At 47.2% G+C, this 27,256-nt stretch overlaps 1 protein-coding gene across 4 annotated transcripts in view; it reads left to right on the top strand.

Moving 5' to 3' along the window:
* LOC144817695 (long-chain-fatty-acid--CoA ligase ACSBG2-like) overlaps positions 1 to 27,256 on the top strand; it is a 607,186-nt gene that overhangs the window by 180,421 nt on the left and 399,509 nt on the right. The window contains exon 1 of one of the 4 annotated variants that reach the window (XM_078674446.1): positions 12,803 to 13,050. The exons of 2 other annotated variants lie outside the window; for them this stretch is intronic. In XM_078674446.1, coding sequence (XP_078530572.1) covers positions 13,014 to 13,050 — 37 coding nt within the window. In that variant the 5' untranslated portion in view covers positions 12,803 to 13,013. Of the gene's footprint in view, positions 1 to 12,802; positions 13,051 to 27,256 lie in introns of those variants that run through there. One more of the 4 variants, XM_078674447.1, reaches the window with a different exon arrangement.

Raw genomic sequence — 27,256 nt, 5'->3', positions numbered from 1 at the left:
TCTAGCTCCAGTCAAGGGTCAAGGACCTTGAGGACAGCTCTTAGGGGCCAGGACTCACTCCAGCAGAGGTGATCCAGCTGTACTCCAACAACCCTCAATACTCATCTTGCTTATTTCTACTCATCGGTGGGGCCCATAGCACCGCAAGTCACACACACACACACACACACTACTCCTGAATCAGTGAAAAAGAAGGCGAGCTGCTGGTGAGCGGGGTACCAGATTCTATACTTTATACATTATATAAATTTCTAAAATTTCCGATATGCTCACATGTTTATAAGTAAAACCATGCATCAAGGTACTCCGCTATTTGGTTGATGGCCCAACTAGTAGAAGTCAGTTGATGGCGATTAAGAGCAGCTCAATCACAGTAATCCCATAAACTTTTAACATTTCAATTCTGTCATGACGTTAAATAAATAAATTGGACTCGAGTTTAGATTTTCAATAGTTTATCTACTTCATTTAGGAATGGAAATGTAGCAATTTATTTAGAAAAGAAAAATTAAAGCATTTTATTTAGTACATGTTAAAGAAATGAAAATTAGAAACGCATATTACCCATCTGTGATAAGCAAATGACAAAGTCGCACAGGTTCCCAAAACTGTCTCTCTAGTCTCCTCAATGCCTCCCTTCCAAAATAAAAACTCTGCAATTGATCATCTCTTCTGCTCCATCAAAGTTAAAGTCCAAAAATATTTCAAAGTCTCTAGCACCATTAAATTGTCCAAACTGACAGCATGTCGTGATGCAAAATAAAATCCGTGGAACAACCTTTTTTTTCTCCCTTTTACGCAAGCTCTTTCATACCCATTTTCTCTAACTATCTAACTTCAAATTGAAACTTTTAGGGTCCACAGTTCTTTCTGATTGGTCCATTAGAGGGGTGGTGATGATCACCTCATGTACTCCTTGTTCAAACCAGTTTGCATTTTAGCAATGTCATCCTGTAATTCTTTCCCATGGCATTCATCTCAGATTTGTGCTTGTCGTTTTCCCTTTGCAATACTTTTTGTTATTATTTTTTATTACGCTTCCTTTCACACGGTCTTAGAAGCAGTCATCCTTTGGCATGCATCTGTGTCCTAGGCCACGCTGACCTTGACATCACTCACTCCGTGCACAGGCCATTCTATTCACACGTTCTGCTCTCAGCGCATGCGTGGGGGCCATCTTTCCCGAAGTGTTGTCAATAATTCAATAATCGGCCATTTTCCCTGGCCAGGCAGTGCAGGCCTCAATGGGAACTAATGCGAAAACAAACACAACAGATATTAGATTGAGAATGATAGCCCTTCTGTTTACCTCCATCCATACTAATTTTCCCAGTTAGTTGGTACCTAGCAAAACCAAACTGATAGCGTCAATTTACTTACCAATTGTATTTTCTCTTGCCACAAAACTTTTATATCAAGCACAATTTAACAAGCTTATTTTATTATAGCTCTATATTAGTATGACTTGTTCAATTTTATTGGTATATTATTTTCGCAAAACACCAATTAGTTTCTCACGTGTAATGTAAAATCTATAGGTGTATTTTTGTTGATCAGTTTACATGCTTCTCTCTGTTAATGTCGTTATAGTTATGGGAGATTAACTTTACAAGGGGTACACAAAAAATTTTGTCACTCCCCTGCTCCATCAGTCAGCAGAGGGGACCATGTCAGATGCAGTTGGTACTGGCCAGCTGGAAAGCAAGGAAGGCCTCTGGAAGCTTGTTGTGTCCTTGTATCTTAAACAGGAGGACAGCAAACAGACTTGTGGAATCTAAAACCTGGGCTTGCCGTTTTGGTTGATCAACAGTTTAGGGCAGTGAGCTGAGCACCTGGCACTGAGTTAGGGGGCGCTGAGTTGTGGGGCACTGTGTTAGAAAAGAATTTGGGGCCAGATGTAGGTAATTCATATTTACCGACTCTTAAATACCGAACTTTACCGATTCGGTATTTAAGAGTCGGTAAATATGAAGGGGGGAGATGTAGGTATTTCCAGATGTTGAAATACCGAATCTTTAGAATTCAGTATTTACCGATTCGGTAAATACCGAATCGGTATTCCCTATTGATTCCTATGGGCTGTGAAGCCCTTAGGAATCAATGGGAAATACCGATTCGGTAATTACCGAATCGATAAATACCGAATTCTGCAAGGGTGCAGGGGGTGTCACTTTGACACCCTCTGGCACCCCAAAAATAGGCATGTGCGCCATTTGGCACACAGACATGCCCTAAGGGCATGTCTGTCTGTCACATGGCTAGGTGTGCATGCACACATGTGCATGCACACCTGATTTCGGTATTTTAACACCCAATTGGATTGTGTGTTAAAATACCGATTTTGTAGGGCCTTTGGGACTCAGAAGAGTCCCACCTACATCTGGGATTTACACAAATACCGAATCGGTATTTTACAGAATCGGTAAATTTACCGAATCAGTAAATTTACCGATTCTGTAAAAATATGCCCCTACATACCATTTCTTCAATACCGGTCGGTAACGGCCGAAAATACCGATTTTTGGCCGTTACCGACCGACCTACATCTGGCCCTTGGTTTCAAAGCATCAGCTGCAGGATTCAGGCAACAATAAAAATGTCAAGAAACCGCTGGTGATCAAAGGTTCTGTTCCTGCTGGAAGGACATCAGAGTTTTGTCCAGCGATAGTTTTGACTGTAGCGCAGAAGGTTAATGCGCCTTCTGCAAAGAACGTGTCCCATGCAGATGACAGAGCAGGATTTATGTGGCTAGCTCAGTGGGTTTCTGTTTTTGTCACAAAGATCCTTCAGTTACTCGCTGGTTATATATTGCATTTCTAATATAGCACAGTGAGCTATAAACTGACCTCAGAGAAGAGCTGCATGCAAACTTTATGGTATGAGTTGGAACATTATGTTATTTCTCCACTCTTTCATTGTCATATTGTTGCTAAAAAAAGACTTGGTTTACATTCTTATAGGTAAATTCAAACCCAACCCCTGGGATGCGCTTCAATTAAATTTTATTTTATTTTATTTATTTATGCGTTTTTATATAGCGCGGACTTTACCCAAAGGCGTCAGAGCGCTTCACAAAAGGAACAGAAAATTACAAATGAACAAATTACAAAAGCAGACGATAAGTTACATGAGGTAAAAGTGACAATTGTGAGCAAACAAAATACATGAGGTAGCAAACAGTGCAATACAGGAGGAAAGAGTGACACGTGTGCAGGTTACAAGAGAAAACAAAGTACATTTAGAGGTAATATACTGCAATATATGCTAGACACAGAGGCACAAGAACAAACGTTACGTAGGCAATGGTGGCACTTGTGCAAGTATCAAAAGCAAACAAAATGTAAGAGGAGCAAACTGTGTGTTACAAGAGAAAGTGACGTGTGCATGTTACAAAAGAGAACCAAACACAGGTAAAAGGATAATACTGCAATAAATGGCATACACTCCAACCACACGAACACACTGGGAAGGCACTTCCATAGTCATGGAGAATAGAGTTTTCAGTGATGGGAGGTCTTCCTTCAGATAATAGAGAGGCCGTGAATTACTTTAGGAGGTGTCTTTGGAGGAGGAGAACTTTGAGGTCAGTTTTGAAGGCCTGGGAGGAGGTGGTGGTCTGTAGCTGAGGCAGAAGTGAGTTTCAGATTCTCACCGCGTTGCCTGAAAAGGATTGGGAGCCGAAGCTTGTGTTTCCACAATCCACTCTTAAAATATACTGCCCAGGAGTATGTTGTGCCATTCACTGGGAATCTATTATATGTAGCGGGCAGGTATATGCCAATTTGACAGGGTTTAAAGGAAAGAGTGCATGCACTTTACGCGTGTTTTTCAGCGATAAATTGCAGAGAGTCCTTAAGCCAACATTAATAGGTTCAAAAATCTGATCGTGCAGAAAGGGCAGCGCGAGGACTTTTGCAGCCACAAATCTGCTCGCGAGCCACCAGGGGGTCCCGACCCACAGAGGGGGATCCCAGTCTGAAAGCAGTTTCTCCAAGAGTCTAGTCATAATCTGGTGCCGGCCAGCTTGGCTCCATTGATGCACTGCTGGGCAGGGATGCCAGGCTGCCCCTTGTGTTCCCTGGAAGGGTCCCTGCCCCCCGAGCTGAGGCCGGCCTGCGGTGGGCAGCTGGGCAGACGGTGGCCCACATCTTGGTTGCACATGCTGCCGGGTGATGGCTTCGTCTCCAGCCAGCTTTGGGTAGACCACTTCCAACATGTTTGCTCTGGCCTCGATGAAGAACTGTCTTTTCCATCAGAAGCAGGACGAACTTTTTGCATTTTTTTTTGGTAAATTTAGAAAATGTTTGGCTCGGAAATATTCTACAGATCGGAGAGTTTCTCCTCCAGTTTCACCTTTGTCTCCTTTTTTCTTTAACAGTGCTGCACTTTTTTGGGAAATGGGGTTTGGACGTTCGGGTGAAAGTTGTTTTGCATCATCCGGTATTTTTTTAGTTTTATTGAGCCTTTGCTTCAGCCCATGTGTCATTTATGGGGCCTGAATTCTTGCAGAGTTTTCTCTTTATTGCATAGTAGGGTGGGGGCTCTTTTGATCCTCTCTTCAGTCGATGGATAGCCATTTCCTCTCTCCCATGTTGCTGAGGGATATGTATGGTAAATGTGTAGTAAACTCTTCTACATCCCTATCTTGCATCTGCCAGGAGTTACAGATCACACTGGGGTGTCCCTGGACGCTTCCGGCTTTACTCCGCCTTATGGTGCGGAAGTGACGATGAGTCCACGGTGCAGGGGGATTGGTTGACTTTGAGCTGTCATGGGTGTTGCTGCTTTGTAGGTCTCGCGCCTAGTGGTGCACTGTGCAGCAGTGCTCGTGCAGCATGAGACATTTAGTGGGTGAAAAACAGGGAATCTGAACTGACCTAGGAATCTCACACGCTCGTGCGTGTGTGTTTCCTTTTCAGCGACCCCATTGGCCCTAGCGCACGTCTTTTAATGAAAGACTGCACGCTATTGGCCAAAGGCGGGCGCATTGCTCCGCCCACAGCCTATTGGTGTCTATTACATGCTTGGTGCGCGTAATAGACACCAATAGGCCGTCATGTGGTTTCAATTATCGTGCCCAGACAGGGGCGCGATAATGGAAACCGAAACCAGGGCTCGCTGTGGCGTGTGTGCACCACTTGCGGGTTTCAAACACCCCAAATCACTTTCCCTGCCACTTATTACTTTTTGACTCTACTCCGTTGTCCTTTAATATTGACCCATGTTCCCCCGTCTTGAGCTTGTACTGACTTGTTCTATCGCTTGCTTTGCCTAATTTGTTTTGTATATAATTTTAAAGGCACATTGGTGTTTAGACAGCACGGTATGCCTATGGGTATTAACAAGTTGCACACAGATTATTGTGCAGATTTACCCAAATATCGTCCTCTCACCCGTTGTACACACCCGTCCTTCAAGCAGGCAATCTCCGCACCCCTAACTCCGTTGCGCCTCTGGAAGTCCGCTCACTCCTAACCCCACGCTCTGTCTCCTCCACTACAATGACCCCAGCTGCCTTGTCCCCCTTTTGATTTCAAGCTGCTCCCCCCGTGGTACTCCCATAATCCCCCTCGCTCTCCATCCAACTCTTTTCATGAACAACTTCCCTTCACCCAGAGTTGTCTTTTACCTTGTTCCCTCGTCTGTGGAAGGCTCTGCTCCGGTCCTACTGGTGTGGGAGCGGCGCGCGAGTGATGGGAAGCACTGGCACAGACCGCACTCCGCACCTGCAGGCACCTACTCCATCACAGACAGGAGCCGACGAGGCTCAGGAGGCCCCCGCCCCCCTCTCCACCATCTGCGGCCTCTCTGCAGGTGAGGGCATTAATACTCTTGTTCTTAAATGTGGCTGTCATTGAACAGTTTTGTCCCAACTAAATAAAATCAATTTAAGAACGCCTACCACACCTTCATGTACACCCACAGTAACCATCTAGGAGAAGCCAAGCATTGGTAAACACCCATACTTTTCTGCCCTAATACCATTTCATCTAGTGAACGCATTCTGAAAGCATTGAATCTGAGCCATGCTCTTAATATGGGCATTTGGCTGTGTCTGTATTCACAGTCCCTTTTCTAGGTCAAAAGCTGCATCCTCTCCTTGCTAGAAAGATGCAATTGTTGGACTAATCCTAAAAAAAACCTCTTTGAATCCGGCCATCCTGAGCAACGTTCAATCCGTTTCCCTTCTGCTTTTTCTCTCAAAAGTGAATAGTGCTCTTAAAAGTGCAAGAGTGTGTGGAATCAAATGCTGTCTTTCACAGGCAACAAGCCAGGTTCTGTCCAGGTTGCAGTATCAAGCAGGTTGTACTCTTGGTCTTGCACGACCTCCGTGGGATGTTGGATGCCAGAGACCTAGGGACTTGGCAGCATTTTAACATATATCGTGGAATCCTCTTGAATAGATTATCTGATATAGGTGTCAGTGGTATTGCACTATACTGGATGACTTTGTTCATGTCCAACTTGGAAACAAATGATGGGCCATATGTATCCAGCCAAATTGCATTCGCAAACGCCGAAATTCGCAGAATTTCAGCGTTTGCAAATGCAATTTTGCCAAATGGTATGTATTTAGGCAAAATAAGGAATCGCAAAATTTGCGATTCCTTATTTTGCGATTGCATTTAAGGAATCGCAAATTTTATGATTCCTTAAATGCGATGTAAGAAGCACCAAAAAAGTGCAATTTGGCCCTAAGGAATCGCAAATTACCACCAACTTCAAGTTGGTGGTAATTTGCGATTTCTTTGAAAAATTCACTTTTTTGCATTTTTCAAAGTGCAATGTGAAGCACATACATGCCCTTAGGGCATGTATGTGCGCCACATGGGCACCCATGCTTATTTCAGGGGTGCAACAGGGTGTCCTTTTGACGCACCTGCACCCTTGAAATTGCAATCTCAATTTGTGATTCGCTAATTACTAATCTCAAATTGAGAATGTCTTCCCAGTCATTCCTATGGGCCTCTAGGCCCATAGGAATGAATGGGGTAGTATTCCTTAATTGCGAATCACAATTTGCGATTCGCAATTAAGGAATATGTAGGATTCGCAAAATTTATTGCAAATCCTACATGCATAGCATTTTGCGATTCTCAAATAGCGATTCGCAAAAAATCGCTATTTGAGAATCGCAAAATGACTTTTTGATACATATGGCCCAATGTTCACACCACCTCACTTTTCATCTTCGAATGCAGGACTCTCTCATTTCACTGCTCCAATCCAACATCTACATGCAACCTTTAGCACATCTACCATCTCAGGACAACATTGTTCGTACATGCAGATGGTACCCAACTTAACTTTGACATATCCCCACATCAAGACTCAGATTCATCAACAACCTCACTTTTGCCCAACAGTCTATCAATCAATCAATCAATCATGCCATTTGTATAGCACACTACTCACCCGGGAGGGTCTCAAGGCGCTTGGGGGGAGGGGTAAGCTACTGCTCGAACAGCCAGGTCTTGAGTTGTTTCCTGAAGGCGAGATGGTCCTGGGTCAGCCGAAGGTGAATGGGGAGGGAGTTCCAAGTCTTGGCAGCCAGGTAAGAGAAGGATCTTCCTCCGGCGGTGGCTCTTCGGATGCGTGGTACGGCGGCGAGGGCGAGGCTGGTGGACCGTAGCTGGCGGGTGGGCGTGTAGAAGGTCAGGCGGGCGTTGAGGTACTTGGGGCCCAGGTTGTGGAGAGACTTGTGTGCGTGGGTGAGGAGCCGGAACATGATCCTCTTGTCGACGGGGAGCCAGTGCAGGTTCCTCAGGTGGCTGGAGATGTGGCTGCGTCGGGGGACATCCAGGATGAGTCGGGCGGAGGCGTTCTGGATGTTTTTCTGTAGCTTGGCTGTGGTTCCGGCATAGAGGGCGTTTCCGTAGTCCAGTCGGCTTGTGACGAGTGCCTGGGTGACAGTCTTCCTGGTCTCGGTCGGGATCCAGCGGAAGATCTTGCGAAGCATACGAAGGGTGTTGAAGCACGATGAGGAGACGGCGTTGACTTGTCTGGTCATCGAGAGGGAGGGGTCCAGGATGAAGCCCAGGTTGCGTGCGTGGTCGGTTGGCTTGGGTGCGGTGCCCAGGGCTGGGGGCCACCAGGAGTCGTCCCAGGCGGAGGGCGAAGATCCCAGGATGAGGACTTCCGTCTTGTCCGAGTTCAGTTTCAGGCGGCTGTCCTTCATCCACTCGGCGACGTCTTTCATTCTAAAAGTCACTTGCTTGCCGGTGTCAGAACTGTTTTTTTAAACTAATACCTGGAAAGATAAAACCTCTGTTCACTTCCTCCAGCACAAATGTGCAACACCTTCACTACCCCACCTGCATTAGGAATCCATCCACAGCCTAGGGATGTTCTTTGATTCTGACATTGATTTTGAGTATTACGTGGCCAATTTTTCAAAGTCCTGTTTTGGCATTTGAAACCTGCTATAGTACATAAAGTAATGTATTTGTGCTCTCCTAATTTCATGGTACATTTTCTATCGGCATATTGGGCCATATGTAGGTAAACTACATTTACCGATTCTAAAATACCGAATTTTACTGATTTGGTGTTTTAGAATCGGTAAATGCCATGTAGATAACAATTCGGTAAGTATTACCGAATCGGAAACGATTCGGTATTTACCAATTCAGTAATTCCTATTCATTCCTATGGGCCTGGAGGCCCATAGGAATGAATGGGAATTACCGAATCGGTAAATAACGATTCAGCAAAAAGGGGAACACATTGAAGGGTGGCAGGGTGTCACTTTGACACCCTGTTGCACCCCTGAATAGTGCATGGGTGCACATGTGGCACACATACATGCCCTATGGGCATGTATGTCTGCCACATGGCACTGGTTTATAATATGCAAAAAATCGCTTCTTTTAGGGTTTTTGATATTTACCACCAACTTGTAGTTGTTGGTAAACAACGAATCCTGAAATGGGAAGAGCACTCATTTCAGTGCTTCCTACATTAAGGATTCGGCAATTTACCGAATCCTTCTATCTGGCCTCCTACATCTGAAAAGCCTAATACCGGTCGGTAACGGCCGAAATTCAGTAATTTCGGCCGTTACCGACCAGTATTAGGCTACCTACATCTGGCCCATTATCACTAGGAGCACCAGATCTGATCTACAATCCCTTTACAGATTTCTAAAACCTGTACTCATATATACAAACATAAAGCTTTCTCGACAGCCGCAACCAAAAATTGGAATACTCTGCTCTCAGCTCTCCGCAGTCTCACCTATATTGCTGAATTCAGAAAGGGCCATAAACAAGTTTATGTTCATCGACCAACATGTAGTAGGCCCAATAAGTTCCCCTCATTCAGCGCCAAGAAACCTTTTTAATTAAAAAGTTGTGCAGTACAAGTATTCTTTAACGTTAAAATGCGCTGTAGCATCGAGGGATGCCAAGCTATGCCTTTTTTTGCCTTTCCTTAAAATTATAATCGTTTGGTTTTCTGCAGAGTGTTATCCAACATATTGTTATAAGGTGTGTGTTGCTAGGAAAAGGCCCTGTTGATGAGGAGAGTATGGCCCCTATAATGCTTGAGCGTGGGAGCTTCCATCATGTAGGAAGTGGTCTGACTATAGGAGACATTATAAAGGATGACGTGGTTCTGTGGACACAGTTCTGCGTGGTTACTATAGCGGTGCTGAATTCAGCGAGGGGCATTAGGATATGGAAAAAAGTTATATTTTAAAATGTACATTTTTGATTATCAAAGTTTTAAGTGAGTTTGGATAGTTACCTCATTGTTTGGTTGGACTAAAAGTGTAACATTTTATACATGATTTGAAGCTGGAATGATCCTTGTCTGTTTTTTTCATTTATTTATGGGGGAAAAACTAAACAATGGAAGGAGTGTGCTGGTCATTTTGTCTCCTTCGAGTTGTGCTAATACATGTAGATTTCCTTGCATAATACAGAAACCTTGGGTGAAGACTGAAATATGTCTGCTGTGCCTTGAGAGTCGACTGACCTCATACGCATCACCCACATGGCCTAATCTAATGCTTAATTAGTTTAATAAACACAAACACGAAATTAGGTGCAGAAGTCAAAGTTTTGACTGTGAGTCTGATTTCAGCTTGTCCGTCTTTCTCGTGCTGGTTCTTTTCCACCCCTTCTGTCTCCTTTCGGTGTTGTTTTCCTTCCCTGCCTCTTCCTTTCTCCACTTTTTTCCCTTCTGTTGCTCTGGGGCAAAGGCTGATGATACAAAGTGGGTCCAGACACCCTCCCACCCCCCACGAGAGTGTTGGTGCCGAAAACCCACAACCGCTGACCCCAATTAAGCGCTGGTCAGATGACTAAATTAATACATAGGGCGACCTTGACTTTTTCAGAACTTACATACTAAGAAATTGTGATATGCCATGTAGCTTCTTAGGATTGCTCAGCTGGCTAATGCACCATCAACTGCGGAGTGCTGGATGCAAGCAGTAATTGTTTTTCTCATGACATTGATTGCATGAATCCCTTTGCCTGTGGGTGACAGTGTAGTTGTTCCTCAGCGCTTGCAGACTTTGAAACACCATTCTGTATAAAAGATCATTAACTATTTTAAACAAGCATTTGCAATGCAATAGGTCTCGCATTATTAAAGTTTGAGCTATTGGCATTGCTAAATAATGCAACACCAATAGCTCAACCTTTAATAATGCGAGACCTATTGCATTACAAATGCTTGTTTTTGGATGTCTTGGCATTGATGAGGGTGCCCAGGTACAGATTTAATATGTAATGTTAATGTTAACCTATCTTAGATTTAAATTAATTAATTAATTAATTAATTACATCTACATGAATCATTAAAGAAAGTAACTCCGTGTTCACGCAGGATTCAAGAACGAAACCAAGATTTTCCTAATGAGCAAATTCCTACCGTAATCTTTGCAGAGCACCCACACGTGTCTCGCCTAAATACTCTCGCTTACAGGCACAAACGATTTTTGCTAAAGATTGATGTCTTTTGTTATTTATAGGTTCTTGCTTCCCGGGAAGACTAGGGGGTAGATGTATTTTTAAGGAATCGCTATTTGAGAATTGCAAAATGGTATGTATGCAGAAATTTGCTATTTTTTAGCGATTTCTTAAAATTCCTTAATTGCGATTAGCAAATTGCTAATCGCAATTAAGGAATAATTTCCCATTCATTTCTATGGGCCAGGAGGCGATTTTCAGTTTGCTAATCGCAAATTGAGAATAATTTCAAGGGTGCAGGAGTGTCTCAAAGACATACAGATTGAACGAGGCGTTTGTCCGGACTTCTCGAGCGTTTCTTCGTATGCAGGCTGCCGGCGGTCTTGCTGTAACTCAATACACGAGGCTAATAATACTTACCCGTGATTAAATTGAGACGCCCATAATATAAGGATTCGGGCACGTGGAGGACATTGGATATGCCTTCCAATTTTTTTGTCAGATATATACACAAGAATAAAGATACAGATTATTGAATACACAAGAATAAAGATACAGCTTATTGAATGCTGTGTGATCGCGCTGCCTGTACTCTGTGAGGAATTCCTTGAGAATCTGCAGTATCTCAAAAAGATACTCTGTATAATTGTGGGACGTGTATACCTTGTCCTGAAGAAGGTGTTGGCTTTTAAACTGTATGCCCACCGAAACGCGTCGATGCATTATCTGAGTAGTGACGCAATAAGTCTTTGAAGCAACAACTCTAACCATGATAGCAATACATGTGATGGAGTGAGATTGTACTGTTTGGACTATTGTGTCTTCCTCAGTTTTATAGGAATCATATCTTCCTTTCTTTTGTGTCCCACCTGTGATGTACATTTTTGTGTAAAAAGGTTTTTTAATGGCAATGTATTGTCGAATATGTTTTATATGTATATTTGAATACATTTTGCAAATTTTTTTTTTTAAATCAATCTAATTTTTATATTTTTCCCTTTGCTCCTACTTGATTTGAATACAGTTTTTGTTGATTTTGTACTTCTTGTTATCATAGCCCAAAGGGGAAATTCTGTTTTGACAAGTGTCTCAAAGACACCCTGCTGCACCCTTGAAATCGACATGTGTGCGCATATGGCGCACACACATGCCCTAAGGGCATGTATGAGCATCACATGGCACCTTTACAAAATGCAAAAGTGCATTTGTAAAAGAATTCGCAAATTACCACCAACTACAAGTTGGTGGTAATTTGCGATTTCTTAGTCAAAAATCGCAAAACTGAAATGCTTAATACATTTCATTTAAGAAATCGCAATATGCGATTTCTTAAATGCTTACGCAATATTAAGGAATCGCAAAATTTGAGATTCCTTAATATTGCGAGGCATTTTGCATGATACATTCCAAATCCCATTTTTTTGTCGCAAACGCTGCTATTTTGCGAATCGCAGCGTTTGCGACAAAAAAACCCTTGATACATCTACCCCTAGGTTCCTCCAGTCTTACATTCTGCGAATGTGCTAAATTAGTTTTCAAAAGAAGTAACAGGGACAACATTGTACTGGACTTTATTATATTAAATGCTATACAGAACTTTGTACTGTAAACGCAAAAGGTAACATATCATGATCAGTAAAGCACTCTGATACCCTACGGGGTCAAGTTCGCGCTATACAAAACGCTGAATAATTAAATACATTTATAAGAAATGGGGTCATCGATGCTTCTTTATTTCTTTTGGTTTCAGATTAAAAGTGAAGGCGAGGCAGACTCTGAATTTGTCTGTCCAGAGTTTGCTTTAGTTGGTGTTGTTTCCTCTTTCGTAGAATGTCTGGTGGTGGAACCGGTTCCTCTGGTTGGACTCTTGCTCTGCACAGGCTGGGCACAGGGTGCCCCTCTCTGACACTCTGGGAATGACCTGAGTGAGGTCCATGAGGGAAACCTCACCCCAGAGCTGTGGGACTCCTTTTTACGCCTCTGCTGGGCAGGCCCTGGCCAGCTCTGGTTTCACACCACCTGGAGCTGTTTGTGAATGTGTCACCTTCCCCGTTCCCGCCTTCTTACCAAGCGAGCTTGAGAGAAGAGCTGGCGATGCAACTTGACGTGAGCCTGCAGCGACCACCCCTGGGTAAGCATTGGATGAATGAATGAATGAATGAATGGGAGGGGTTTATAGTGCAGCACAGGGGGTGGAACTGTACTAGATGCTTACTGCCACACAGTGTGGTGCCTGAAGGTTGGGAGGGGTTGTTTTCAGTTTCCTTCTGAAAGCCATGCGGGTGCAGGGCACGCGTCTCCTGGGTGCTGCGGGCTTACCTCATACAGGGGATAGAATGTAGTTCTTAACTTATCTTAATAGGAATTTATAGAGCGCACGGTCACCCAGAGGTTTCATGGCGCTGATCAGGCAGGTGTCACATCGAAGAAAGATTGCGCAAGTGCTTGCTCATACAGCCAGGTTTTAATCAACCTTCTAAACCCCAGGAGATTGTTGCTCATCCGGATTGCTAGTGGTTCAAGTGCTCACTCTTCAATGGTGAGCTATAATCCTACCCTCGGGCTTGACCACGTCATCCAGTCTTGCAGAAATTGTGTTGTCTTCCTGTACTTCTTTTTCTTTACCTACAAACATTGTAAAAGCTGAGGAACTGTGTTATAACAAGGAGGCAGTCCTGGCTGAGCAGAGCAGTGTATATGTAAAAAAAAAAAAATGTAAATTGATACTTGTATAGCGCACTACTCACCCGCTAGGGTCTCAAGGCGTTTGTACGAATACCGCTGTGGAACCCATCCTGGCTTTCCCTGTGAGGTGTCCACTCCTGGGCACCCCCAAGGTGGAGGCCAGGCATCCTTAGCGTTGTGGGGCCGTTGTGGAGATTAAGCAAGCTATTGCCCAGAGTTGCAGAGTGGGACTCCATGATTGGAATAGGCACCGAGGCGAGAATTATCAGGTCCGTGGAATTTTCAAGCTCATGACCCGCCGAGGCGGGGAATTGAACCCTGGTCCCAGGCTAGACCTCTGCATCAGGGTCTGCCGCTCTAACCATTGAGCCACACTTCTCCACGTTGAAGTGCACACACTACCCCCAAAAACCCGCACCAGCCGTGGCTCAGCAGAGCACTGTATACGTTCAAGTACACCCAGGAGTGTACCTTAGTCAAAACCTTTAGGGGGAGTGAGCGTGAGATTTCCCAACTAGCAACATGGTGGACCCAACTGAAAAGAGTAGAGCGTGCTGAGGTCACTGAACGGAAATAACGGACAAGTTTAGGGCCATTCGTTTTAAGTTATTCAGTAAAGAAAAGACCATTCTTGGTCGCAATCATATAGTCATAAGCCACAACTCGTTAGCATGGAACTCAAAGTGCCTACTATGTACTTGCAAGCTGCAGTACACTATAACCAATGGAGGTGCCTAGAAGTCACAGTAGAACACTTATAATTGGAAATAAACAGCTTTTACCTGGAAAATGAATTGTATTGATTCTCTTTCAAGGGTCTGGAACTATTAACACACTGTTAATTAGCATTCAACTAGTCTGCTATCATTCTATATTAGTTAAAGTGTCCTTCGGAGTGTCCCTGGGATGCCAAGGGGAGACTTTAGGGGCCCTGAATATGCAGCAATAGTGCAGATCCTCACTCCGCAATGCTCCTAGCACAAAAGTCGATTTTGGGAAGCACTTTACTACAATGGAGGGAATTAAATGTGCAATTTCTCGATCCCCAAGGCATGTAAAACCTCTTTTATAAGGGTCCTCCTTATAGCCTCAGAGGCCTCCCCCGCCCTCCCCACCCCTGGAACACAAAGGGAAGACCCCGGGGCTACCAAATATGCCAAATATTGTAGTTTATCACTTTCTAAGTCCAACATCGACTTTGGGCACAATTTACATTGAAAAAAAGTGTTTCAACACAGAGATGATTTTAAAATGACCTCAGTCGCTCAGCAGTGCACACATGCAAGCCTCAAAGCTGCCAGGCCCTATTGTATGCTAGGGACTTAAAGGTAGTTTTAATCTTCCTGCCCTCTTCTGTACTAGGGACTTATAGGAAAGGTCATGCCAATTATAGGTGTACCCTAATATATAGTGTACCCTCATGTATGTGTGTGTTTTGATTGTGTTATATACTCAGCACCGGCCCTGGGTCTGGTTAACCAGAGCCAAGGGACAGTCAGAGTCAGTTACCACCAGTACCAGCCTGCAAAAAATGGGAGTGCACGGGGCACACCGGATGACTTTGCAACAGCATAGTAAGAGTATGAACCAGAATTGTGTTTTTTGAAGCTGTGTTTTATGACAAAGTAAAAGTATGCTCTTCAATTCTGGAGTGTGAAGCTGTGTTTTATGACACAGTAGTAGAATGCACCTGAATTCTCAAGTGTGAAGCTGTGTCTTATGGCATAGTAAGTGTAAGCACAAGAGCTCTGGATTTTCATGGGCACTCTATGCAACCGTACATGAATTTTGGAATATGAAGTTCTTTTTATGGCACAGTAAGAGCGTGCACGTCCGTTATGCAGTGTGAAGCTCTGTTTTACGGCATGGTAAGAGTATACACCTCAATTCGGGAGTGTGATGCACTGTACTAAGGCACAGTACGAGTATGTACCTCAATTCTGGAGTGTGAAGCCGTGTTTTACGGCATAGTAAGAGTATGCACCTCAATTCTGGAGTGTGAAGCTGTGTTTTACGGCATAGTAAGAGTATGCACCTCAATTCTGGAGTGTGATGCACTGTACTAAGGCACAGTACGAGTATGTACCTCAATTCTGGAGTGTGAAGCCGTGTTTTACGGCATAGTAAGAGTATGCACCTCAATTCTGGAGTGTGAAGCTGTGTTTTACGGCATAGTAAGAGTATGCACCTCAATTCTGGAGTGTGATGCACTGTACTAAGGCACAGTACGAGTATGTACCTCAATTCTGGAGTGTGAAGCCGTGTTTTACGGCATAGTAAGAGTATGCACCTCAATTCTGGAGTGTGAAGCTGTGTTTTACGGCATAGTAAGAGTATGCACCTCAATTCTGGAGTGTGATGCACTGTACTAAGGCACAGTACGAGTATGTACCTCAATTCTGGAGTGTGAAGCCGTGTTTTACGGCATAGTAAGAGTATGCACCTCAATTCTGGAGTGTGAAGCTGTGTTTTACGGCATAGTAAGAGTATGCACCTCAATTCTGGAGTGTGATGCACTGTACTAAGGTACAGTACGAGTATGTACCTCAATTCTGGAGTGTGAAGCCGTGTTTTACGGCATAGTAAGAGTATGCACCTCAATTCTGGAGTGTGAAGCTGTGTTTTACGGCATAGTAAGAGTATGCACCTCAATTCTGGAGTGTGATGCACTGTACTAAGGCACAGTACGAGTATGTACCTCAATTCTGGAGTGTGAAGCCGTGTTTTACGGCATAGTAAGAGTATACACCTTAATTCTGGAGTGTGATGCACTGTACTAAGGCATAGTAAGAGTATGCACCTCAATTCTGGAGTGTGAAGCCGTGTTTTACGGCATAGTAAGAGTGCACCTCAATTCTAGAGTGTGAAGCTGTGTTTTACGGCATAGTAAGGGTATGCACCTCAATTTTGGAGTGAGGCTGTGTTTTACGGCATAATAAGAGTATGCACCTCAATTCTGGAGTGTTAAATTGTGTTCTATGGCATAGTAAGAGTATGCACCTCAATTCTGGAGTGTGAAGCTGTGTTTTACGGCATAGTAAGAGTATGCACCTCAATTCTGGAGTGTGATGCACTGTACTAAGGCACAGTACGAGTATGTACCTCAATTCTGGAGTGTGAAGCCGTGTTTTACGGCATAGTAAGAGTATACACCTCAATTCTGGAGTGTGATGCACTGTACTAAGGCACAGTACGAGTATACACCTCAATTCTGGAGTGTGATGCACTGTACTAAGGCATAGTAAGAGTATGCACCTCAATTCTGGAGTGTGAAGCTGTGTTTTACGGCATAATAAGAGTATGCACCTCAATTCTGGAGTGTTAAATTGTGTTCTATGGCATAGTAAGCATATGCACCTCTGTTTGGATGTTTTATGTGCACTGTATTCACATGCAATAGAAATATTTTGTGTTATGGTTAGTGGCGGCACCTGAGTTCTGACATACACCTGTGTTTCATGGGCACAGTGAGCACTCGCACCTAAAATCTGCACTGTATGTTTTTCATGTGCACAGTGAATGCCTGCACATGAATTATGTGATTTGTCCTTTTTCTTGGTCACAGGATGTACTTGCACGTGCATTCTGACTTGTGTTTTGTTTCAAGGCCACAGTAAATGCATACACCTGACTTCTGACATGTATTTACGTTTCATGGACCCCGCAGGTGCATACACCTGTTTCTGACATGTGTCTGTGTTTTTAATGTGCACTCTGAGCTCCTGTGCATGAGTTATTGTGTGTATTGTGCGTCACAGATACAGCAAGCGCCTGAATTCTGACTCTGTGTTTTATGGGCACACTGTGTCTGTAACAGCGCCAGGATCCTGGCCCGTGCCCGCCATTCTTTGCCAGTCTTTCCTCCCTCTTCGTGATGCACCGTGTGATCTGAGGAATTCCAGGAAACATTGAGGTACATTCGTTTCAACGAGAACAAAAATGTCGAGTCTGGCGCCAAGAATTCTTTTCACCTGCACTCCCAGTGAAATGCTGATCTGTTTGTTTACCCGATGGCTCTCGAGGCATTGTGTGTTCTCTTCCCCTCCCCCAGCCCTCCTCTGCAGAGGGAACTGAGCCCGAGTTTCACCTGCCGTTCCTCCCACACTTCAGTCCAGAGAGAGTGGCACTTGGGCCAGATTGTTTTCATTTGAGAAGGAAGGTTAACCCCCCCCCCCCCACCCCTCACCCCCCCCCCCCCCCCCCGTTCTCACTCGGCCTCAGCTCCAATACCTCGTTAGAAGCAGTGAGTCCTTCAATGGGCCGGTACCGTCTGGTCAATTCACTGCTATATTTCCATTTAAAGTTCTGTTTAGTGTTTGAAATGTTAAGTGCAAGTCTTCAAGCCTTCTGTGCTCACAGGAACCCTGTAGGGATGTGCAGAGGTGAGAAAACGAGACGGATTTATTTGGTAAAACTTTGCTAAGTGCAAAGCTCTTTATTTTAAAAAAGCCGCATCTTCAGCTGCCTCAACGGGCCACGAGGGAGTGGGGGGGAGGACGCTGCCCCCCCCTTACAGCCCTCCCCGCACGCACCTTACATGGCTGCCCTGGCCTCTGCACCCGTGTTTTATCTCACCAGCAAATCATATATTATGAAAACATTAAAATAAAAAACTACAACTCAGGAATCTGTCTTCCTGCATTCGTGCCGTCTTCCTCAGTTGTCCGAGTTTGTTTGACTGAAAAACATGCTGGGCAGTGTCTGGGAGTGTGTATTCTAATAAATATATATATATATATATATATCACCAAAGATGCCCTGGAGCTTTCGGGAGGGCACACGCTTGCGAACCTACCATCCGGTCTTCATTTTCGGACTCCCCACAGTCGCCTTCATTTACTCGTTTTGCCTGACGCGTTTCGATGCACACGGCATCTCATCAGAGGCTTGCTTATATATTGGTTAGGCGGAATCCGCCCTCTTTTATTTTCATTAATTTGCTCGCAAATGTTAATAATTATCCCAAAATGGGTGTGCACTATTTCTGCACGTCGCGTTGCATGCCTTTAATTTGAAAAACCACAGTTCGGCAAAACAACATTTGCACCTTCAACAGTTCAAAGCGCTATGCGTTTCAAGCACTCCTGTGCTCTTGGTCACGGACAGTATTGTAGCATCCTGCTACAAGTAAACACGGACACTGGTAACAGTTCAACTAGAGCTTTATTGCTTACATCCAGTGCCTTCCCTGTCCCTACTCTAACTGCCCTCATCCTGTCCCTACTCCGCCTCTTCCTGTCCCTGACCACCTAGCTCCTCCCACCCAGCTACTAGACTGCTAACACACAACATCTCCCCCTTTCTTAACAAAACTGCTAACGTGTTCAATTATATCTCTTCAATGAGTCTCTTTGGTCGCTGAACATTGCGACGTGGCCTTACATTCATTTCTTCAGTGTCCTCTTCAATCTGGGGTGCATCCAATCTGTTCAGAGCGTCCGGATCATGTTGATCAGAGGTTCCAGGATCTGATAACACCGTGGGGTCAAGCAATGATCCGGTCGAGTCCTGGGAGCACTTCTTGAAGTGAGACACATTTCTCGTGACTCGACGGTGGTCAGACTCCGCCGTCAGCATGGTGCCTTTCTGCCGAGTGACCAGTAGTGGTTCATCACGAAAACGACAGTCTGTTTTCTTCTGTTGATCTTGTTTCACCAGTACATGGTCTCCTTCGTGCACAGAAGGTGATCTGGCTCTTCGCTTTGCGTCAGCATACGACTTCATCTTGTCCTTGTTCTTCTTGTCCATCTCTGCCATCTCCAGATGGTTGCGGGTGGGTGATAGAGCTTGCAGCGCGCCATCCCAGGTCGGGATCCGGTTTCTCATGGGGCGACCTAACATCAGTGTGGCCGGACACTTGCCAGTGGTCGAGTGGGGAGTTGTCCTATAGGCCCTGAGGACTTCGTTGAGAGCGATCTGTAGGTCCTTCTTTTCGGCACAGGCCTGCTGAAATGTTTTTTTGATTGTGGCCATGAATCGTTCAACTGTGCCATTTGCTTGTGGCCAGAGGGGAGTGACTTTCCTATGATGGAAGTCCAGGTGTCGGGCATATGCTTCAAAGTCATGTCCATTGAAGGGAGGACCATTGTCTGTCTTCACTTCTCTAGGGACACCCCAGGTGGCAAATAGTTCGTCTAGTACCTTGAGAGTACTGGAGGCGCCAGTGGAGGGTACGAACTGTGTGAATGGGAAGCGAGAGTATTCATCAACTATGACTATCACGTACTTGCCAGAAGACAATGGTCCGTAGAAGTCCACGGCAATTTCTTGCCATACTCCCGCTGGTAGGGGAGTCATCTGCAGTGGGGCTGGAGGATCGCCTTTGCTTGTCAGTTGGCAGGGGTGACAGTCTTTCAAGGTGGATTCCACCATTTGATCTAATAGGGGAAACCACACGCGCTCCCTGAGCGCTCGCTTCGTAGAGACGACTCCTCTGTGACCTTCATGGGCAAGATCAATGACACCTTGCTGCAGAGCTCTGGGAATCACGATTCGCTGTCCCCGCAGTATGATTCCGTCTGAGGTCACCGACAGTTCTTCATGTACATGCCGGAATGCTTGCAGCTCATGTTTAGTGTCCAGTTCAGTGTCTGTATCCTGAGGGTCATGCCTCCACCTGTTGGTTCGAATCTTGCTGAGAACCTTTTGCAGAATGCTGTCTTGTGCGGTGGCATCACGAATCCGATCCATTGGAATGGCAGGAGGTAGCGCCTGATCAGCTACGAAATGGATGTATTCCTCAGCAATCGAAGGGTGAGAGGCAGTTGACGCAGGCGGATGTCGAGACATGTAGTCTGCTGGGTTTTCCGACTTCCCCGGCTTGTGTACAATCGTGAAGGTATACTCCTGAAGCCTCAGGCCCCACCTCTCAATTCTTGGGGGCATTTTAGCACGGGGGTTGCCATAGATGGTGACTAGCGCTTGGTGATCCGTGATTAGGGTAAAGTGCTTGCCGTAGAGGAAGACATGAAAATGTTCACATGCCCAGACCACCGCAAGGCTCTCCTTCTCAAGCTGTGAGTACGCCTTCTCGGGGTCGGACAGACTGCGGCTGGCATAAGCGACAATCCGCCTCTGGTCGGAGTCATGATCATACTGCGCTAAGATGGCCCCCAACCCTATGGGGCTGGCATCAACAGTGACTTCAGTCATGCGTCTGGGGTTGAAGTAGGAAAGGTTATCGGCCGACTCCACGGCCCTTTTGATCTCTGTGAACGCCTGCTCACACTGAGGAGTCCATTCGAAAGGCTGCCCTTGCTTGGTCAACATGCGGAGCGGGTGGCTGATGGTCGCATAGTCCCGGATATATCGGGCGCAATAGCTAGCCATTCCCAGGAAGGATCTCAGGTCGCTGACGTCCTGAGGACACTTGGTGTTGTTCAGGGATGCCACTTTGTCTGGGTCTGGTTTCATTCCCGCTCCCGAGAAGATGTGACCGAAGAATTTAAGCGTAGATTGGTGAAATTCGCACTTGTCTCTGTTCAGGGTTAAGTTCGCGTCGAGCAGGGCATGACAGACGCGGTTAAGTGCAATATCGTGTTCACGGGTGTCACAGCCATAGACTAAGATGTCATCGCTGTAGTTGAGCGTGTTAGGGATGTTTTGGATGATTTGTCTGATGGCTTCTTGGAAACTTTCGGCGGCTGAAGACACACCAAAGCTTAGTCTTTTATATCGAAAGAGCCCCAGATGTGTAGCAAAAGTAGTGATGGGGCGTGACTGGGCGTCCAGTTCCAGCTGGTGATAGCCCTTGTTCAGGTCCAATTTTGAGAACACTTTGGCGCCGTTTAACGCCGAGATCATGTCACATAGAAGTGGCCCTGGATGGCGTTCACGTTCTATCGCAGTGTTGCGGATGCGCATGTCAACGCACAGTCTCACTTTGCTGGTGTTGCCCTTTTTCGGTACGACGACCACCGGCGAAACCCACGGGGTCGGACCATCCGTGCGTTCAATGATGTCGGCAGACAGGAGGTCATTGATTTCTTCTTCGACAGCCCTTTGAAGGTGGAAAGGAACGCGCCGGGGGTGCTGAGCAACGGGCCTAATTTGTTTGTTGACATGTAGGTGTTTCTGACGGTTCTTCAGCTTCCCTAACCCAATGAAAAGGCGAGGAAAGCGATTGACGATGTTCTGGTCATCACAAACTTTGAAGAGGATCTCCACGAGACGAAGGCGCTCCGCAGTCGGCAGGCTGAGCAAGCAGTCAGCCTCGGGTCCTTTGATAACATGAATGACTGCATCGATGGTGACGTTGTCATGTGCAAGTGTAGTTGGGAACTTGCCAAGACACTGCAGGGGTTTCTTGGACATCCAGGTGTAGACGCGGACAGGCGCATGAGCAAGTGAAGGTTTGGGGCGCATCCTCTCGTACTCGGTGACAGGGATGTAGTTCAGCGAAGCCCCGCTGTCCATCACGAATTTGGTGTCGTGATTCCCTACTTTGATGTGCAACCGAGGGTACTTTTTCAATTGATCTGGGTCTGCGATCATGTTGGCATAGTGCTTCGTGTATTCGGAGCCTCAAGACGAAGATCTGGAACTCCGGGATGGGGATCTGCGGTCCCAACGTGATCTGTGCGACTCCCTGCTGGAGTGGGGTGAGCTGGAGGACTCAGCGTCGGTGTCGTTTACGGCTCTAACATGGTGCTTTCTCGTGTCCGATCGGGACGACCTCCTGGTTCCACTACGCCTTTCTTTGTTGTATTCGCCACACATTGCTTCGAAATGATTTGTGCGACCACACTTTCTGCACCGCTGGCCCATGGCAGGGCAGACATCCACGTGAGGGTAGTCATATCCGCACCTGAAACACCTCCGTGCCCTTTCAGGTTTCTTTTCTCTCCGGCCGGTTTCCCGCCTCCTGTGATCTGAGCGTCTCGAGCGAAACGACGGTCGCGATGTCCATGGCTTGTCTCTCGAGCGTCTTCGCCCACCACCTCGGTCTTGAACTCGATGTGCCTGTTCATTGCTCACTTTGCGTCCCGATTCGATGGTGGCAGCATGCTCTTCAGCCTGATCATAGACCCGAGTCAGTTCCTCAATGTCGTCCAGTTCCTGTGGCTTTCTCAGTAGTCGTCTCCTGAGGGATTCTGAGTGACACCCCTCAATGATCTGCGATTTAATGGCGGCGTCCGTTGAAAAATTGTCGAAGTCGCAGTGCCTCGATAGTCGCCGCAGTCTAGTGATGAAGGTGCTCATTGCCTCGTCTTTTCCTTGGCGCGCCTGGTGGAAGGCATGGCGCTCGTAGTCCACGTTCCTTTTGTGGAGGAATCGTTTGTTCAGTGCGTCGCGCACTTTGTCATACGTTCCGGTGTCTGCGGCAGGTAGATCTTTGATTAGTTTGCTGATTTCACGCCCAGCTAGATTTCGGAGAGCTAGAGGGGCTTGACGTCATCTCGACGCGGTGATTGCGACATTGTGGGACACACAAGATGGTGTCGAAGACTTGTCAATGCTTGTTTGTACCTTTCTTATCAGTCCTTGTTATTTGTTCACGGCAATGCTTGTTTGTTTCTTAGCGCCAATGCTTGATTTGTTAAGTTCGCCAATGCTTGTTTGCTAAACTTGTTCGCCTGACCTTAAAATGGCCGCCTCCACTTTGCACAGGGAGGATGTCCCAGGAGTTGCCTGACTCCAAGATGGCCGCCGTTACTGCAGGCACACACGAGGCTTTCTCTCCTGTTCATACACCCCAGGGCACTCAGGACTCACCAGCCGGCAGCTCCACGAGCTATACGTCAGGATTCACTCCTCTTCGGCCTCTGCTACTGCCAGGTGAGGTTGGGGTGGGCTCCCGCCTTACTTTTCCGCCAGCATGCCGAAGCTCACGCATCGGGCGTGAGGTTTTCCGACCACAGTCGGCACTCGGGCTCCGTCTCCAGCGCGCTTGGCAGCGCTTGACACTGGGCTGTTAGGGTCAGTGTCCTCCACATCTGAGGGGTCCCTACCTCGTGCTGGGGTGCTGGACGGGGTCGGAGTGGGCTCCCGACTCCTGTTCCGTCACGGGTGCGAAATCGCACGCATCTGGCGGGAATCGCGCTTCCGGCGCGCGCCTCTTATCTTTTCTCCTTCGAGCGTTTCAGCGCTCGTTGCTGGGGTTCCCTCTTTGCTCCCTCGCCACCGCTGGGAAGGATAGGGTCACCTGCTGCTGGCCTGTCTCCTCAGGCGGCAGCTCTGCGCAGCAGCGTTTTTTCGTTTCTTTCAGCGCTGCACGGGACAGGGCACTCTTGTGGGGACCTGTGGGCTGCATTCATGCCCATCCCACCCTCGTCGCCAGTTGTAGCATCCTGCTACAAGTAAACACGGACACTGGTAACAGTTCAACTAGAGCTTTATTGCTTACATCCAGTGCCTTCCCTGTCCCTACTCTAACTGCCCTCATCCTGTCCCTACTCCGCCTCTTCCTGTCCCTGACCACCTAGTTCCTCCCACCCAGCTACTAGACTGCTAACACACAACATCTATGCAGGCAAAAAAGTTGTGTGGCGTCTCCTCATTAGGCCAATTTTCGTTGGTGGATGTTTAAGCGGCCTGGCATAGGTTGCGGAGACGCCCTGCTGCGAGCGTTCCTGATATATGTATGTATATATACCATTCTCCTAACGTTTCCTGGTAATTCACCCATCTCTGATCCTCTGATGTATAGGCGTTCGAGGGATAGAAGAATTAGAGAGGGAGGCACTGAATATCACTTCCATCATCGTCAGGGCCCCAGGTGCAGATATAGGAGGCTGTGCTTGATTCTCTGAATGTAACCAGGACACAGTCTCCTCTAATTGTTTTTCTTGTGTGTCCCACCCAGGTGACCCGTCTGACCATGAGGACATCACTAGTTATACCTTGGGGGAGGGGTCTGTGTATCGATAACCAACTGATGATTTGATTTTTAAGGGAGGCGGTCGATTCTGTGGCCATGGGTTTTAGCTCGGGCACCCCTGCTAAAATAACCGTGTAGGGAGACGCCTCTGTTCCCCTTTTGGGCTTTGCATCCGTGTCCCCTTTGACACCCTTAATTTCTAACTTCAAGGAGTCTGCTAGCTGGACTGTAGATTTTTCTATGTTAACCAGCCTCGCCTCGATCTTTATCAGACGAGCCTCAAGGGAACTTAGCAGAGACCTAAGAAGTGTACCTATATCTGCCAGTGTGATATCATCACTAGAATATTCAGTAGAAATAGTGGCTGGTGGTAAAACTATTTCCCTATCCTTGTCTAGTTGGACAGGATTAGTATCGCCAGCACTGACGTCATCCCTAACAGGATTGGGTTTGGGGGTTTTGGGTTTCCTCCCTCCCTTATTTTGACCCCCTTTCTTACTTTTTTGAATAGCTCCTTCCCTCACACCCCTTGTTGGGTCAGAGTCCTTATCGTTAGTCATAACTGCCACTGTGTTAGAGTCAGTAATTGAGAGCGGGGTTACCAATTGTGTTTGGGGTATTTGGCCTGTGGGTAGAGTCATTAGGCTCATGTCCTCAAGGTCACTAGAGGCCTCCAATGTAAAGTCTGGATTACTATGTGGGTGATTTGGTGAATCATTTGTCCTGGGGGCCCCCTGTCCGGAGTTAGTTACTTCTAGCCTTCGCTCGGGAGTCTTGGCTTGGGCCTTTGGGCCCATAGATGATCTCCTTACCCAGTCTATTTCCTGCGAGATCCGTCTTTCAAGAACTTCAATGTCCTCTATCAGGAGTGAACCTGCTTTAACAAAGTAATTGTCAATAGTACCTTTAACAGCTCCTGCCGCAGCCATGGAAGATTTACTCCGAGTTTCTCTGGTACACATTCCAGTATCTGGGTAATCGGTGCGTATGGAGATAGCCAACCAAGAGGAGTGGCCCGGTCCCGGTCTCTTCGGTCCTCGAACGGCCTCAAACGGCCCGCCCTTTGCCCGGGCTTAGCCCCGGGCTCAGTCCCGCGCGCGTCCCGCGCAGCGGGAATCGGAACCAATTAAGTAAGGGTGCAAGTTGGGGGCGGAGCACTCAGGGAGAGCGGGCCAGGTGTCAAGGCTCACGTAGCAGGGACTCCTGGGAACTGGAGTCCCTCAATACTCCGCTCGCAGCCCTGCAAGTGCTTTAGTTCCCCACAGCGGACCCAGCTGTCTTCAGTTGTTCCGGGCAAAGACAGCAGCGACGCGGGACCCGCGCAGCGGGTCCGGCGAGGTGTTGAAGGTCAGGAAGCAGTAGAATTTGGCCAGGCAATGATCCAACAAGCACAAGGAAAGCGTCCGTTCGAGTTTCAAGGGAGGGATCAGCTCCACTCTTACCGGAATAATGAGAGCGATGTAAGACCCACCCCCCCTGAACAAGCCCCTGCTCCAGGGGAACAGACAGAACCTGCACACCCCCAAAATCTTGGGCATTCCACAGTGGATACATCAGACTTTGTCGGTAATGCACAGCTGGGTCTTGGGAAACTGCCATCCTATCCCATGGCCAACAGCGGTACAAATGAGATCAATCAATCAGATACTGGGCCACTTGCTACCAGACCCCAGTCTCTGATTTTGATCTCATGGAATGTGGCTGGATTGGGCAATAAATTAGACTGTCAGGAATGGGTTTCTTTCATCAACTCAAAAAGCATTTGCCTCTTCCAGGAAACCTGGGCGAGAGAAGAGCTCACTTTTAAGGGGTTCGCAGTATTCTCTAAACCAGCCAAATGGGGGGGCCGGGAAAGACCATCTGGCGGGCTAGCAATTTGGGTAGCATCCCATCTGGGCTGCAAGGCTAGCAGTCTAACTGTAGACTCAGACGATATACTAGCTGTTCTATTGGAATGGCCAAACTCCTCTAAACTTGCGGTAATAAATGTGTATTCAAGACCTGTAGCCATGTCACGTGAATCAAATACCATCGAGGAACTCTCCGCCTTTTTAAGTGACATCATAAGCGACCACTGCGCCTCTGGCCTGGTCGCCCCCTCTGCCTACCTGCTTACCTGCTGCTCCTGATCCTCGCCGCTGACGCTGCCCCAGCCTCCGCAGGGCCGCCCTCCGAGCCTCGGCCTCCCGTTTTCCCGCCGCTGCGAGCCCGCGGCCCCGCCCCCCCGCCAGCCGATTGGTCGGCCCGCTCCCGCCTCCCCGCAGACCCTCCCTACCGGCTCCCTTCTTATGACGCCCCCGGAGCGACCGCGCAGCGGACGCGCGCAGCGGGAGCACCGAATGAGTGCCGAAGGTGCGCCAAAGGTAAGCCCGTCTGCGCCCGTCTGCGCCTGGACCGCGCCCAGTGCCAGGACACCTGGCCCCCACCGTCGGAAGCCGAACCGCCGGACCTACGACGCCACCGAACTCAATGCACTCAACACCGGCCGAACCCCGGGCTGCTACCGAGCCACACCGAGACGCACCCACGGATCCTTCAGCTGCCACTCCTGTAAGTTCACCTGCAACCGGACCCACGCCACACCAGCACCCACCAAGCCAAACACCAGCACCACCCACCTGAAGTGCATCCTGATCAACACCCGCTCCGTCCACAGACACGCCGTCGAGCTCTGGAACCTGCTCGACACCACAGACCCAGACGTCGCCTTCCTCACGGAAATCTGGATGAACGACTCCTCAGCGCCCGACATCGCCATCGCCATCCCAGAGGGTTACAAGATCACCCGAAGAGACCGCGACAACCAGACTGGAGGAGGCCTCGCCATCATCTA

This window comes from Lissotriton helveticus, chromosome 2_1 (assembly GCF_964261635.1).
Source record: "Lissotriton helveticus chromosome 2_1, aLisHel1.1, whole genome shotgun sequence".
Taxonomy (NCBI): domain Eukaryota; kingdom Metazoa; phylum Chordata; class Amphibia; order Caudata; family Salamandridae; genus Lissotriton; species Lissotriton helveticus.
The sequence above is the reverse complement of the archived record's forward strand: the minus strand, read 5'-3'. Positions and strand labels throughout refer to the sequence as shown.